General features: G+C 33.0%; 1 protein-coding gene across 11 annotated transcripts in view; it reads left to right on the top strand.

Moving 5' to 3' along the window:
- LOC126748022 (protein groucho) overlaps positions 1-16,035 on the top strand; it is a 157,195-nt gene that overhangs the window by 28,726 nt on the left and 112,434 nt on the right. The window contains exon 1 of one of the 11 annotated variants that reach the window (XM_050457486.1): positions 14,446-14,832. The exons of the other annotated variants lie outside the window; for them this stretch is intronic. Coding sequence (XP_050313443.1) covers positions 14,821-14,832 — 12 coding nt within the window. The 5' untranslated portion in view covers positions 14,446-14,820. Of the gene's footprint in view, positions 1-14,445; positions 14,833-16,035 lie in introns of those variants that run through there. 11 annotated transcript variants of the gene reach the window in all.

Below are 16,035 nucleotides of genomic sequence, written 5' to 3'. Positions count from 1 at the left end.
TCTATGAGCTCTTGTTTGGTACACACGTAAGTTATGAGTCAAGAATGGTAAAATTGGAGCGTGCTTAAGAGTGGGTTCCTTGAATATATTGTCTCTTTAAAAGTTCGAGATGAAGATTTCGAGTTTTATATTGGATGTGATTTCGTGAGGTGCCGTGAGTAATACTAAAAGAAAACTTTGAATATCGAATTCATTAGAATAATATCTTTATTTGGGTTAGTTTGATAATCATACTGCTTATAATTTGTTTCATGGAAGCTATTAGTTGTCTTAGGTTTTGGCTAGCGTTAATCATTTGTCACCCCTTATTTTCTATCAGCTTTTTTATTTTGGTACTCAAGGTGATCTTAGTATGGAAGATTTTAGTAGTGCTCTGGGCACCTATTTAGACCGTCTTCTTCTGACCGATACTTTCGAATTATTAATGGATAACTTGCAGATTATGGAAGTGGAAAGAACGAACATGAAAATTGGGGTTCTTTTAGAAGGTTAACGGGGAATAACGGTTCTCCTGGTTTAAAGTCTTCCGCACAGTTTTTCGACTTTAGTATTGGCTATCAATTTAGTTTTTTTTTCAATTCATATTTCTTCGAATGGCTTACTTTATCCCCTTTAGATATATTCATGTTTTAAAGTACGACTTTTAGATTGCGCTCTGGTATGAAAGCTACAGGTACCCATTTCAAACCAAGTAAAGGAATTACTTGTTTCGGACTGATTACGGACTAAAAACTGATTAACACTCAAAAACTAGATCGAATTACTCATATTTCAGTGAAGTGGTATAGAAATATTTACTAAACCTGTGTTCTTAACTATTTTAAATTTTAAGTAACTTTGTCTTTATTTATTAATATCAAATAAGTATATAATATGCATTTGTAAGAATGTTCCATAATTAATTAGAAATCATTATTAAAAAGCTTAAAACGTCGAATAAACACGATGTTCCGCCCGAATAACATCCTTCAAATAAATTATACCACGTAGCGGCGATGATCCATTATTTCGCTTCAGAAAGTACCACGAACCATTGAAATGTAATGTGCCATTTAACAACGGTTGTAACACCTCAAGCACAGCGGGCTGTAAGCACAGATATTAATAGTTTTTTTATGAACATGAATCAAATACACTTGGTTTGTATAATCGACTAAAGAATTCTGTATTAAACAGGATTCAAAATATTAAGATAAAGCGAAGCAACCATACGATTTTAGGATGTCATAGAAATATTAATAATCTTGAGAAACAGATTTAAAGAAAAAATATTTTATTTTATGTCCAGGAACCTACTTACTTTAACTTTTGACGTATTTTTTTATGCAGTGTCGTAAGCGATTGGAAAATGAACAAGGGATTAAGATAAAATATAATTCCGATCTTAAAACCATAATCCAAAAGTCTACACGCATTATGTTATAATGCAGCGCTATATTTGTTTTCAATGGCATAAATCAATATCATGTAGTAGTAGTAAATCGTCAGAAAAGTAATCTCTTGTACAAATTAATAAATACTTCAGGATTCTAATGTAGATGATCGGATAAGAAAAAATTGAATTGTTTTAAATTTATTACTTTAATCATTTTCAAATTGAAATAGACATTGAACTTTTGGCATCACTTTAAAAAAAATCTTTGGTACTATTTCGAACGCAATCGTGGGATTTCCCGACAGATTTTGAAAATCAGCGCTAGCAGCGAGCTCTGTACGATAATACTTTTTTATCGACATTATACACAGCCGTTATTAACTTAGAAGTTTCAAAGGTTCTATTTTTACACGACATACTTAACGATACATTTTTATATACCTTTAAAAAAACAGATTAAATCGCAAAGATAAATGCTTATACTAAACTAGCACAATTTATTTAGGTTTCAACGAAATAGACATAAACGATGATATAAGCAATGAAATATAATTTCTCATAACAACTATTAAATCTCACCACAACATTCGTAATTCTAATCATACCAATCCACGATTATTGAATGTGTGGTGATATTGTTCGGAATTGAAAATCTGTTCTAATTTTTTTATTGTCAAGAGGCTTAAATAGCATATTACAATCATGCCTTTAATATGTCAACATAAAGCAGCATTGGTTTGCGCCCAATAGTAAGCTTATGGAGTCTGCAGGCTAAATTGAAAGATTTTTTTTAATAACATCTTTTTTCCCCAGTAAGTTAAGTTTTCTGAAGGGAAGGTTTAGATTAACAAATCTTTTGCTATATCAGGACTTTTTGTTAAGTTTTTTTAAGCCACGTGCAAGTCATTGCAATTCATAGAGACTTCTTCAAGGCTTTCGACCACTTGGTGCGCTATGATGTTTCGTGATCACAACAAGTGTCATACTACTGCAATGTCATAAAAACTAGCTATTTTATGTATAATGACCTCCAATAAACACACTGTAAAAATTAGTTTGTTATTTTTCTGTGGTCTTCAAGCATTTCATACAAAATGTTTGATCTGCTGATTAGCTGATTAATAACGGATACTTTTGGGTAAATATATCTGTCTTTTCAGAATTTAAAAAATAATAAATATTTTATATGTAGAATAATATCAGTAGAATCGATTTGGACTGTAGTAAAGATATGTTATAAAGGTTTGGATAGAGCTAGTCAGCAGTATTACTTCCTTTTTTCTTCCTTGGAGTTCGTCCCTAGACTCAAAGTACGACATTCTTATCAGTCGTGTGATGCTATTTGTTTAATACTTTTGTGCCCTAGTTTTTCTGGTGAGGTTATAAAAAGTCCAAAGGCATGTTGCAGGGTTTTATATGGAATACGTAAATATGACCATGTATTTCATATGGTTGATTTGATAAATTTGCTTTTAATGTCCATGCCCCTACATCATACAAAAGAACTGACCAAACATAGCATTTTAGAGTGCTGTATTTTAGGTTCAAGTTTATATTTTTATTTGTTTGGAGGATTTTTTGATTTTAGGGAAGGTTGCTCTTAATTGTTCTATTCTACATCTAATCCTCCTTCTGGGTCCCAATTTTGGTTCAACATACATTTCAGATACTTAAATTGCGTCACTTGCTCAAGATTCTTCTTATTTAGTTGAATTCTGAATTGTGGAATACCAGTCTTACTAACGACCATTGCATTATCCGCGATTATTACAGCATCATCTGCATATCTGATGTTGTTGATTAATACTAAAGGGTTATCCAAAACCGACTCAAAACACACTTTTACGAGTGGGGATTTAACAACAACGATGAAATAAAACGCAGCCTTGTCTTACACCCTTTTTTATATCGAACAGCTCGGTTGTTGACAAGTTGCGCAATTGAATATCTGCCAGATTGTATCTATCTATTTTGATCTACCAAGTACAGATTATACATTGGTCATGTTTTTCATTATCGAAGGCTTTCTTATAATCGATGAAACACATCCTTTCCTTGGTTCTGACAATTTTGTACCTATCTTTGTATACTGAATATTGCTCCTCTTATTCCGATTTTTAAACCCGAGCTGACTGCCGCCGCTAGCCCTACAGAGCCCAGTATGCAAAATTGGTATAAAGAGCTTCAAGAAATGGCTCATTCATTAGACTTATAAACCGGTAGTCTTCGCATGTTTTTGCATTACTTGATTTTGGCAAAGTTACAAAAGTACATCAAAGTATGTTCTCTGGAATATATCCCGTGTCATATATGTTGTTAAAAAGTTCGGAAATTATCTTTATGTCCTTGCCGCATTGCCGTGGAACTATGGGTTGCTATAGTTTGCTTGCAACATTTCTGCAATGATGCCAAATGCTGTTATAGAAATGGCCAAAAAAAAATAACACTTTTATAATATCATAAAAATTTCTCACTTATTTTGATAGGCGCAAAATAATACTATTCCTCTTTAATAAAATATGATGCATTTTTTTCCATAAAATATGATAAGATACTCTATCAAGAAGTCGAAATTCAAAGTTAAATGAATGTAGATAACCTCCCTATATTAGAGAAAAAGGCAACAACATCGCAACGCCGCGCCGCTCGATCGCATTTCCACCGACACAAGTAATCTTTACCAGTGGCGTCGTCAAAAAATATTTACATGATAAATATTTATTATTAATAGATTATGCTTTAAGTTATAAATAATATTACCGGTTATGAACTCTTTATGAGTTTTTTTAACGTACTTCATTAGATTAAAAATGCTATTTATCTAATAAATAGCATTTTTATGGAAATTAAATATTTTATAGTTATTATAGATTTCTTAATAAGTTTTTCTTATTCTACGTTTATGACGACGGTTTTCCCTTGATATGATACTTGTGGAAAATCGGCCTAAATCGCCTTTTTCCCATGTACGGCACAAGTTTTGACTATCATAATAGTTCACAAAAACACTGAAGTGACTCAAATTTTTTCCTTATTCAACCAAAAACTAAAGTAACAACACAGAACTACACAAATGCCGAATATAAACACAAAGCCGTTTGTCAAGATGACATTTTGCAAGATGACATCAGCTTTTACCTGCGGTGTTGCCATTTCAATTTTTTAGAAGTGGTTTTAGGAATAAGAACGTTAATATTTTTTTTTGCTTTGAACTTGTTATTTTTGCGCTTAGAATAAAATATATCTGTTTCTACTTTTTATTTTTAATCCAAAATCTAACATCAACAGGTTAAATTAACGTTATTATATGTGTTGATATATGGCTGAAAATTTCCTCTTTTAAAAATGCGTGTAAACTTGACAACAGAGAATTGATGAATAGGTTTATAAACAAAACATCCCCCTTGCCCCTGGGCACTTGTTGAACTCAAACAAAGTTGTTGCTTACTAATTCTAGCCTTTCAATGTTCTAAGATAGTTAGGTTGTTTGGTCGGTTGTCATTGATAAACTTAGTTGCATATTTCTTACCAGATTTCCAATATTATCTCTGCATCCACTACCATTTGACTGAGATGTTTAGCTTCTTAACATCGTTCAATAAGCCATTTTTTCTTTATTCTTTAATCTCATTTCTGATTTTTCTGTACTTGTTATAGTCATTCCTAATTTTGCATAGTTTTCGTTCTTCCATTTGCTCCGATATTTCTCGGGTTATTTATTCGTTTTTTGTTGTGTATTTGTCATTTTGAAGAAACTTTTCATTAGCACAATCCTTCAACATGATTGACTGAAGCTATGATGTCGAGTTGATTATTTATGTATTGTATATACTCTTTCTGAATATCCGTATTTTTGAGCAGTTTTACGTCGAATTTTTTTTTAATTATTTATGTTGAGATTTTGGCCCTGAATAAGTTGTGATCTGATTCCTTTATTAGCATCTGGAATTGTAGTAACACTGGGTATCAGGTTCTTGAACCTATGGATAATCATAATATAATCTATTATTTGGTTGCGTACAATGAGTTAAGCTTTACCTTGAACTGACTTCCAAGTATAGAGGCGACCGTGTAGTAGTACTATGTAGTTATTAGTATAGTATAGTGAAAGATTACTCCTGCATACCAATACTGGAGTAATCTTTCTCTTCTTTTGTTTCTGTCACCTAGGCCATAGTCTCCAATCAAAGTTCCTACTCTGCACCTATCCACTTTGACATTAAAGTTTCTTATTAGTATTATAGTATTATTATTCTAATGGACAGGCAAATGTAAATATTTCAATATTATTATATCTCGGAAATAGTTTTTGAATATAGAAATATATGTATTTAATTTCCTTAAAAAATACATCAGCAATCAACATTTATTGTCAATAAAATAAATTCTCAATGACGCCATTTGTAAGGTATTAGTATTAAAAAAAAAAATAGTGTTCAAAGCATTAAGTAAACAAACAAACAAAAAACAATATCGCGGTCTCATAAGCAAATTTTTATTGGCTACACGTGTTTCGCCCTGTATAAGCAGGGCATCATCAGGCACATACACTGTAAAACTAACAACAATAATAAACAAAATAGTAAAATAGTGTTTATTTAAAAAAGAATCAGGTACTAAAATTTGCTTTATATTTAATCATAGAGAGACTATTCAATATGTAATCAACAAGACAGAGTGAATATTCAGAGAATCGAATTAATACGTAGGAACACCTATGCAATTATATAGAGGTTCGTGCAAAAATATATGGTCTTAGTAAAATACATAAGGATTTAGTAAAATATATAGGGGTTTCTAGGAAAATATATAGGAGTTTCTAGAAAAATATAAGTTTCTTTGAGGCTATGATTTTCAAGCATTTCATGCAATTTTATTAGAAATTGATCTTAGAGACAATTGAATTTGAAAAATTTCTTGTCTTCCCATATCATGACTACTTCAAATACAAACGGATAAAAAATAAAACTATTGTAGGAAAAAAAATTAGGAGTTTTTTGTTATTTGAGCAGACCCACGGTTGGGCGCCAAATTTCTGCCAAAGTCTGACTTGACCACGCAAAAAAAAAAAAAGAAGAAAAGCCTCTTATCTTTTAGCTTTAAAATATTCAAAAGTTATTGAATTTTTTGCCAACATGCTCAACTACTTAACTTATGTATAATAGTTTCAAAAAAAGAAATATGTAGTTGTTCCTAGAATCTGGATTTAAAAGTGAGAAAAAATATATAGGAGTTCCTAGGAAGATATGCAGTAATGAATAGAGATTCCTAGGGAAATATGAATCAGATTCTATGGATATCAGTGGATCTAAGAGTAAGCACAGTTAAATATAAGGCAGGTTTCGAAGAAAATATATAGAGGTTACTAGAAAACAAAATTAGGGTTTCATTGATGTTGCAATTCTTTCAAAAAAATTATGATCTGCCTTTTGTATTGTAATTTTTTTATAAGTAAATTTAAAAAACTCTTCAAGAAACTACACTTCAAGTAATTTTTATCTCTTTCCAAGCATTTTCAGGATTTTTTTTTAACCCTTTTAGCTAAGTTCAAGTAATTTTTCCATATTGCGCTTTTGAGAATTGTTTATATTTCCAGAAAGTAGTTTTTCCGAGTAAATTTAAGTATTTTATCCATTTTGTAGGCATTAAAGGGATTTTTCCAGACCTCTTGTAAACTTAGGATGTTATATTTCACCAATTTTCAAGAAGTTCTTTATTTTTCTTAAAAAATAAGGTAATTTTTATCATTTTCCAGGCAGGTAAACTATTTTTTACTTTTTTCTCAAGACTAGTTTGCCTCTTTGCATAAAAATCAAGGCCTGAGTAGCATCACAATTGGGCGCCAAAGTTCTTTCAGATTCACTTAGTTTCTTACTTCTTAGCTTTAAAATATTCAAAAGTTATTGAATTTTTTGACAATAGACTTAACTATTTAATTTACATATAATAGTTCTCACTATTTTGTTTATTATTGTTGTTAGTTTGACAGTGTATGTGCCTGATGATGCTCTGCTTATACAGGGCGAAACACGTGCATATTATTTTTTGTTTGTTTGTTTACATTTTGCGTAGTCTCTTGGAGAAAGTGGATGAGGATTTTATATTCAAAGCATTAAGCTTATATCATTAATGTAATTTTATAAAATTCTAAAAGCGATATTATAAAATCTGCATTACGAATTAACACCAGACAAATTCAAGAGGAGTTATTGAATAAATCATGTGGAGTCGATTAAATCGCCGCTAGTGAGCCGATGCTGTTCTGTGCCGTAATTGATAAAGATTACCGCGCCATCAATGTCATGTTTATGGCCTGGAAAGAAACTTAAACTGATTACTTTTCGTTTCTTAAGCCTGCTTTATGACGATCGTTCTTACGTGGTCAACGGTAATGCAAACATTGTTTATGGGGACCAACCCGACGCGATGAACTGATTTATAATTCTGCGAGACCCGTGTGTTTCGCCGATACCATCTCTTATAGTTCTCGTTCGTGACCTTTTTGTTCCGCTTGAGGTTTTTTTTTAATCTTGGTAGTTCTCAGATTATTAACTAATTTGCGGCTTTATTATGTTTTACAAGTAGTCAGTGTTAATATCTGTAGCGTATTGTAAGATCTTTAAGGCAAATCTTGGTCACAAAAGGGAATTCATTTTATTTTAGAATTTGTTTGTTTATTGAAAGTTGTAGGTGTCCGCATAGTTCGCCTTCAGAGGCATGCATTTGTGTTAATCTATTGTTCGTTGATTTAGTCTTTCTGTTTTTAATCATGCCGAGAGAAATATCCATTGAAGACATTTATTTACACTAATTAAGCTTCGAAATCCTCAGATTGTAATTATATGTGTCTACTTTTATGAAGGAGAATCATGGAACTCTTTAAAAGACTTGATTTAATTAGATTTTAAAAAAATATGTAAGAAGTTTCAAATAAATAAACAAAACTCAATTTTTGCCATTTATATCCTATTCTCATACTTTTCCACGTTAGAAATAAATAGAAACGTCCCAGACTCCAAAATTGATGTTGCCAAATATCCCTGCATTATGATGGATAGTCATCTAAGATGGAATCAACAGATAAACTATGTAATTACAAAAACTAGGTACCTTGTAACCAGAGTTACTCGGTTAAAAACAATATTCAAATAGATAAACTTAAACCAATTTATTATGCCATAGTTCAATCTGCAATAAAATACAGAATAGTTGATTGGGAAAGTGCAAGAGATTGTTATCTTAAAAACTTAAAGTCCTCTACAATAAAAATAAAACTTATCTGAACCAGATCGTCGCTGAAACCAGAGCGTTACAAAATATTTCTCCGATCTGCTCAACATAATAGACAAACAATATACAACACTAACTGTGGAATGGTTCCATATTAAAAAAAAAATTGCCATAAATCTGGTTCTCACTTAGCAGCAAAATTTTACAATTGTCTTCCAGAAACTCTATAACTAAAAGACCTCTAAAAGAAAATTTACAAGACTGGATTTTTTAAAAAGATAGTCAAACGTTGCATAGGAATGCGTTATAAGTAGAAACATGCTTTACATAATTCGACCAACTATTAGGTATTCGTACAAACACACGGTCGTTTCGCGCCGAGCCAATTTTTAAACTGATTGGCCCCACAACCCAGATGTGTTCGAGGCGTAGGTGTTTTACGTCATCGTCAGGTTTTTTACGAGGCGGTCCTCTACGACAAACAGAGGCGTAGGCATATTTTTTTTGTTCTCCTGTTTATGAGACTTCATGAAATTTAAATTTTCTGAAAAATAAAAAAATAGTACGCCAATGGAGCGGCCATATTTACCTCTCGTCTCACCTACACCCCTAAGCTATACTTATGTTTATTTATTTATTTGGCTGTACATGGATTTGAACTTATCATAAATAAATATTATTATTATTATTATATTTTATTATTGAGGACTTGAAAGAAGAAGAGAAAGCATTGAGAGGAACTATAAACATTTTCATTACCAAACCAATACACGAGAACATATGGATGTATACAAATTAAAATAACCTGGAAAAGGGTAGGAAAGAAAGGAAGGTGGAAGTCCCTGAAAATATGTGCATCATTGAATTCTTTACTTACTCCAATCTGGTAACCAAAATGTACTCAATTCCCTAAACCATTTTAATCGTTCCTTTACGAAAGTCTTAATTTCTTTAATTCCCAAAAGTTTTAAGCACTATTATGTGATTTAATTGTGCAATAGTCACGGAATGCTACTGTTAAAGCTTAATGCGGTGCTGAGCGTGCATACATTAACTCATACCTCTTTGAAAGAAAAATTTGGAGTGATGCGAATCAACTTTTCCTTAACCTTCTAAAAACATAGATTGCGTTTTTTTAAAACTTCCAAATATTTTAATTGAAAAATAAGTTACCAAGTACAAGTTGGCTTTCTACAAATCTTTACATAGAAATTTGCTATCATCTTAAATATATTTGATATTATCTTAGGCTATTATAAAAAACAGAATCCTTACTTTGAAGTCTTTGTTTTGGAAACGGTGTCTTTGCACACAAAAAAACTTGAACTATGATCATTATCATATCTCGTATTTTAGTTAAGAGTATATTAAGGACTCTTATTATTAGATCCGCCCTTGGTGGCCCTATTTTTTACTATGACTATGTAATTAACATTTTCAGTTAATTTCAAATTCTATTTACCCATTTATAAACGTAAGCGACTCTAAAATATCACATACCTAATTATTGAAACTAAATTATCGTTATTTTCTCTAACAACGAAATATCAATTAAATTCTATTTAATAAATAACATGTCTAAATAATGTTAAATTATTCCCAATTGCTAATCTGGCCGCATAATTTCTCGGGATTAATTTAATTAATAAATCATCGAAACAGTTACATTTTCTTAGGTTTTTGATAAATCTACCTTTTGTAATGCCTGTTTTAAAAATAACAGCTGTCACTGTAGCTTCAGCTCGAAAAGATTGAAATGTGCGTGTTATCTGCAAAACCTTCGATATTTATTTGTGTTCAATAACACTAAACTTGTCGCCTACATAGATTAGAAACAAAATTGGTCCCAAAACAGATGCATGTGAGATATCCGATGATGATGTATCAGTATAAGCTTAAATTTCACAACGACCTTTTTTGTTTTAGCAACATAATTTCCGAAAAATCTTAAAACCATAATAGGCTAATTGGGCCGAAAGTAAATTGTGACTCAGTGTGTTGAAAGCCTTTCCAAAGTCGGGCACTATTGAAGCTGATCTATGGTCGGTATTCTTGGCAGCAATTAGGCTATCTATGATATTCATCCTATATTATCCTAAAACCTGAATAATATTAATATCAAGGAATTTTCGTGTCCAGATATTTTTTAATTTTGCCTAAAAAAGGGCGCGTTTTTAGAGGTATAGAACTTACTTAACGAAAAATGGTCGGGTTTCTTGCAAAATGGATAGATTTGGATATGCAGGGTGTTCCTTAAAGACGTGCTAATATTTAAGGGGGTGATTCCTGGACCCATTTTAAGAAAAGAAGTTTCTATGAACATATGTTCTTTACGTCTTAACTTTTGAGATCCAGGGTGTTAAAGTTTTCAAAAAATTTAAGTTTTTTAATAATAAGTTAAACAATATTGTAGGCATTTTTATGAAAGTTAGTACATGTATTCTATGCATCAAGACGCATTTTTTGATGTGCAAAAAATGTTTCTCCTGCCAGTGGCGTCCCTACAGGTCTTCTATTGAATATTTTTAGTGAAAAAAAAACTACGCCACTGATTTTTCTTAAATTAAAAATTATTTTTAAAATCCTCAATTACTTTTTAGCAAATTTCATTTCTTGGTTTTTTTTCGTCCAACGCATCGTTTTCGCTTAAAAAAATTAAAGACAGTTTTAGTTCCCTACACCTAAGATAAGTAACTCAACTCAAGCCAATCCAAAATCAACCCATCCCACCCATTCCAACCCAACCCAACACCTCGTAAACACACGAGGGCTTGCGCCCACCGGGTTTGTTTGGGATAGAATGGAATGGGTTGGGTTGGGTTGATTTGAGTTGGGTTGGGTTGGATCGGATTGGGTTAAGATGAGTAACTCAACTCAACCCAACCCAAACCCAACCCAACACCTATAATAGTTAGTGATTTAGTTCGTGATAATACCATTTATCATCTGATTGTCTTTTATTTGCAGATGACCTAAAATTATTTTGCACTATAGGAAACAACAACCACTGAGTTCGACTGCAAAAAGACATAGGACACCTTATCTTCCTGGTGCTCAATAAATAAACTGCCTCTTAACATTAAAAAGTGCAAAATTATGTCAATATCCAACCTTTACATTGAATTTAATTTTAACTACAACCTGAGTAATTTTGCTCTTGAACGAGGGACGTGAGGGTGGAAATTGACAACAGACTCGCATTCAGTAAACACATAGATGAAGTTGTAAAAGCATCATTAAAAACCTGTGGTTTTATCATTAGGTGCACAAAAAATTTTCTGAATTTGGAAAGCCTTATTGCTTTATGTAATAACTTGGTAAAAGCTAAACTGATTTATGCTGCAATGGTATGGTTCCCTAACTATGAGGTACATATTGACAGGCTCGAGTATGTACATCGTAAATTTTTAAAGTATTTAAGCTTCAAAGCTGTTGGTTTTTACTCCCCAAGAGGCTGTGGTCATACTTTTATCCCTTAAACATTGTGTCATACTAAGCAGCCAACTTTTTCTATTTAAACTTTGCTGCAATAAAATTGATGCTCCAGACCTTTTGGGTGAATTAAATTTTTTTGTACCTCCTATACACACAAGAAGGCCAGTTCAATTTTATCATGAGAATACCCGTACCAACTTAAGCAGAAATGCTCCTTTATACCGTGCCTGTTCATGGTTTAACACACTAAATAAGTGAGAATAACATTGACCTTTTTAATGACTCTACAACTGCAAGGTGATGCAAGCATTATCTTCTGCAGCATAAGTTATTGATTCTCAATTGATTACAGTTAATTCATTAAAATTCTTGAATCGATCAGTATTAGGTGGGCTGGAGGTGTGGGTGCTTTGGGTCAATTTTAGGGTCAGTTTTTTTGGTCCGATTTTGACAGCCGATTTTGACAACCCGATTTTGAGTCAACTTTAGCACCACATGTTGTTGATTATAGGTTAGTTCTAACCTTCCGCTGAACAAACATGAATCGGTTTTCTTTAGAACAACGCTTTGAATTACTGAAAACTTATTTTGAATGCCTTATGAGTGAAACAGTGCGAGAAATGAAGCGCCCACCGCGCGTGCTATTGGAAAATTGTTGCGCAAAGTTCGTGAAACTGGGACGTGTACCGCATACACGTCCGGTGCGTACAGCTGAAGCAATCGCTGCAGTGACCGAAAGTGTTTGTCAAAACCCCAGATCATCGTCCCGGCGCAGAAGTCAACAAGTGGCCATTTCACGAACCACTCTGAGGAGGATTTTGCACAAACACCTTGGTATGTTTGCGTACAAAATCCAACTCATTTAGGAATTGAAACCGAATCACCTTCCACAACGTTTACGTTTCGCAGAGTGGGATTTAAATGAGTTGAACGATGACCCAAATTTCGCACGAAAAATAATCTTTTCTGACGAAGCGCATTTTCACCTCGGCGGCTACGTTAACAAACAAAACTGCAGAATTTGGGGAACGGACAATCCACACGTCGTCGTACAAAAGTCAATGTATCCAGCCCGAGTCACTGTGTGCTGTGGATTTTGGAGTGGTGGCGTGATTGGTCCTTTCTTTTTCGAAAATGCGGAAGGTCGCGCCGTGACAGTCGATGGTGAACCGTGAACGTTATCGCAACATGATGACTGACTTCTTGTGGCAAGAATTGGAAGATATCGATCACGACGAATTATGGTTTCAACAAGATGGCGCAACTTGTTATACCGCCGGGCGTAGCATCAACCTTGTGCGCACAAGATTCAACAACCATGTGATTAGCCGTTTCGGCGATGTCCATTGGGCTGCTCGCAGCTGCGATTTGACGCCGCTAGACTTTTTTCTGTGGGGTGCATTGAAGAGTGCAGTTTATGCCAACAATCCCCAAACAATTGATCCCTTGAAACAGAATATTCGTGCCGCAACTGCCCAAATTAACCAGGAAACAGTGGACAAAGTGCTTGAAAATTGGTGTTCTAGGATGACCTACTGCCGGGCCAGCCGTGGCCAACATTTGAATGAAATCATTTTCCATAGTTAATCGGAAAAAACACTGTATCAAATAAAGCGAAATTCGTTGAAAAAAAATCAACTTTTGTCTATTTAATAATCTAATCAAAATGGGACCAATAGATGGCCCACCCTACTACTCATAATTGCTTTTGGGTGGGTTTACAATTGTTATATGCATAGTTTGTTTAAATTTGTTAGTTGAGTTGTATTTTTTCTGTTACCATATTACTCATAATTGTCTTTTGTATTGGGATTTTCCTGTTGGACAATAAATGAATAAATAAGTAAATAAATAAACACCCTCGTCGTGATAAAATTTGGCTTTTCGCCACTCTTAGTGAAAAAAATATAAATCCAAATCAACCCATTTTGCAAGAAACCCGACCATTTTTCGTTAGTTTTGACAAAAGCCGCTACTCTCCATAATTACCAAAAAGCGGAAAACTCCCGCCCAATAAAATAAGTAACTCATTAAATTATCGTTATTTTCTCTAACAACAAAATATCAATTAAATTCTATTTACTACTTAACAAACAGTGTTAAATTATTCGCAATCACTAATCTCGCCGCATAATTTGTAAGGTTTAATTTAATTAATAAATAATACATCACCGAAACATCGAATTTACCATAATGTCGGCTAATAATCGACATTTCTAAATTGATTATGTTACGCCACGCATGCATCTGGACCGGTGATTGCGGCTGATGCTGGTGTGACGACAACGACCGAACCGTTTGTGATTCTCCAAACAAAACTAAACGGACAGATTCATCTCTGCTGCCGCCGGATCAATCGCTTAATAGCTAATCGTCCCCCGATATCCTCGTCCTTTTCTACGGATTTTGGTGACGTTCATTTGGCAACAGGGAACAGGGACGGAGGTAATCTGGCCACTGTTGTCGGTTTTGTGCGCTTGCCGTTTAGTTTCGGTTTAGTTGTCGGTCGTTTTTCATCGTTCCTTTTCAGACAGGAAGAGAGGGCACCGCGTCTGTTTGGATGAGACGCGACGCTTTCGGAACGCGCTGCTACGGTCGTTGGAGCTTTTAAGCATCGTTTATAGCGATTAAGAAAGATTTCAGTGAAAACATTTTTTTTCGAGTGTTTGTGACTTAGGATTTGCCGATGGTTTTTAAAGTGGTTGGTGTCCCTTAGTGAATTAACATTGGATATTATGGTACTTTGGCAGTATTAAAAAACGTGTAGATATTCTTCTACAATGTTTAAAACGGTATGTTTTTTACAATTAATTTCTAATAAAAATCAGTTCTTTCACTTAGTGTTCTTAGAAATATAAAAACTATTTTCTGAAGATGCCCTCCTATTTTATACCTACCTATCTTTGAAAGAAACAAATTAATTATTTATTTATCAACGGAATCCATTTACATTGTAATTATAGAAAATATATAATAAATTACATCTAAGTTTGTGAAAAATATCATTCTACAGTGCATCCGTAAAGTAGCGGATAAATTCAATAGAAATTAAATGGACCGTTTCTGAAAAAAATGCCCAAACCCGCCGATTTTAATATCGGGTTTAGGTTTTTTCTACGTGGAAATTAAATATAAGGGGGAGGGAACTCAAAAAAAGATATGACGTGATCAGTATGTTTTTTAATCAAGTTTTTTAATCAATACGCATTTTTTTACAAAGGATATGGTACAAATTAATACTGGTTACATAAGCAATTATGAAAAAAAAATGATGATAAAATGAAAAATTAAAGAAATGCCTATCTAAATTAAATGTTGGTATTTTTGTTTTTTAGTTGTTGTTGTCAGTCTCAAAAAGTGAATGTATTTTGGCGGTAGCGTAACTACCGGTGTTCCATCGTATATCCCGGTGTTATATCGTACACGGGCCCCCTCGCTCCGCTAATACTGCTGAATAATATCGGAACAATTTTTAATGAATTTTATGAAAGATACTCTGAAGATGTTTCTTGTGAATTAGCAAATCAGTTGTTATCTTTCAAAGCTTGTTTTGGCAAAAGTGTAAAAAAAAATGGACTCAATGAAACAAATGAGAAGAATTCATTTTGATTGAAGACCATTCATCATGTACTAGCTTCTCAGAAATAATAACTGCGTGTTACTTTTTTTTGACTATTCCAGTTACTATTGCGAGTACAGAAAGATTATTTGGATAAATGATCAATGGGACAAGAAAGATTAAGTTCATTAAGTGTACTGTCAATTGAAAATGAAACTGCACGAATCCTTGATATTAATTGTCACTTGATAAAGGCATTTGCAGAAGCCAAAGCATGAAAGAAACATTTTTAATGAATAAGTTTAGTTGTATCTACTGTAAAATTTAATTAATTGATACAATCATCTTCTGTATTTTTGATTAATACATCAAAACCTATATAGTTTTCATTGCAAAAACATTTTTATTTAATAAACTATTTTGAAAAAATATTGTA

The sequence above is a fragment of the Anthonomus grandis genome, chromosome 1, assembly GCF_022605725.1.
Source record: "Anthonomus grandis grandis chromosome 1, icAntGran1.3, whole genome shotgun sequence".
NCBI lineage: Eukaryota > Metazoa > Arthropoda > Insecta > Coleoptera > Curculionidae > Anthonomus > Anthonomus grandis.
This window is presented reverse-complemented; position numbering and strand designations above follow the sequence as displayed.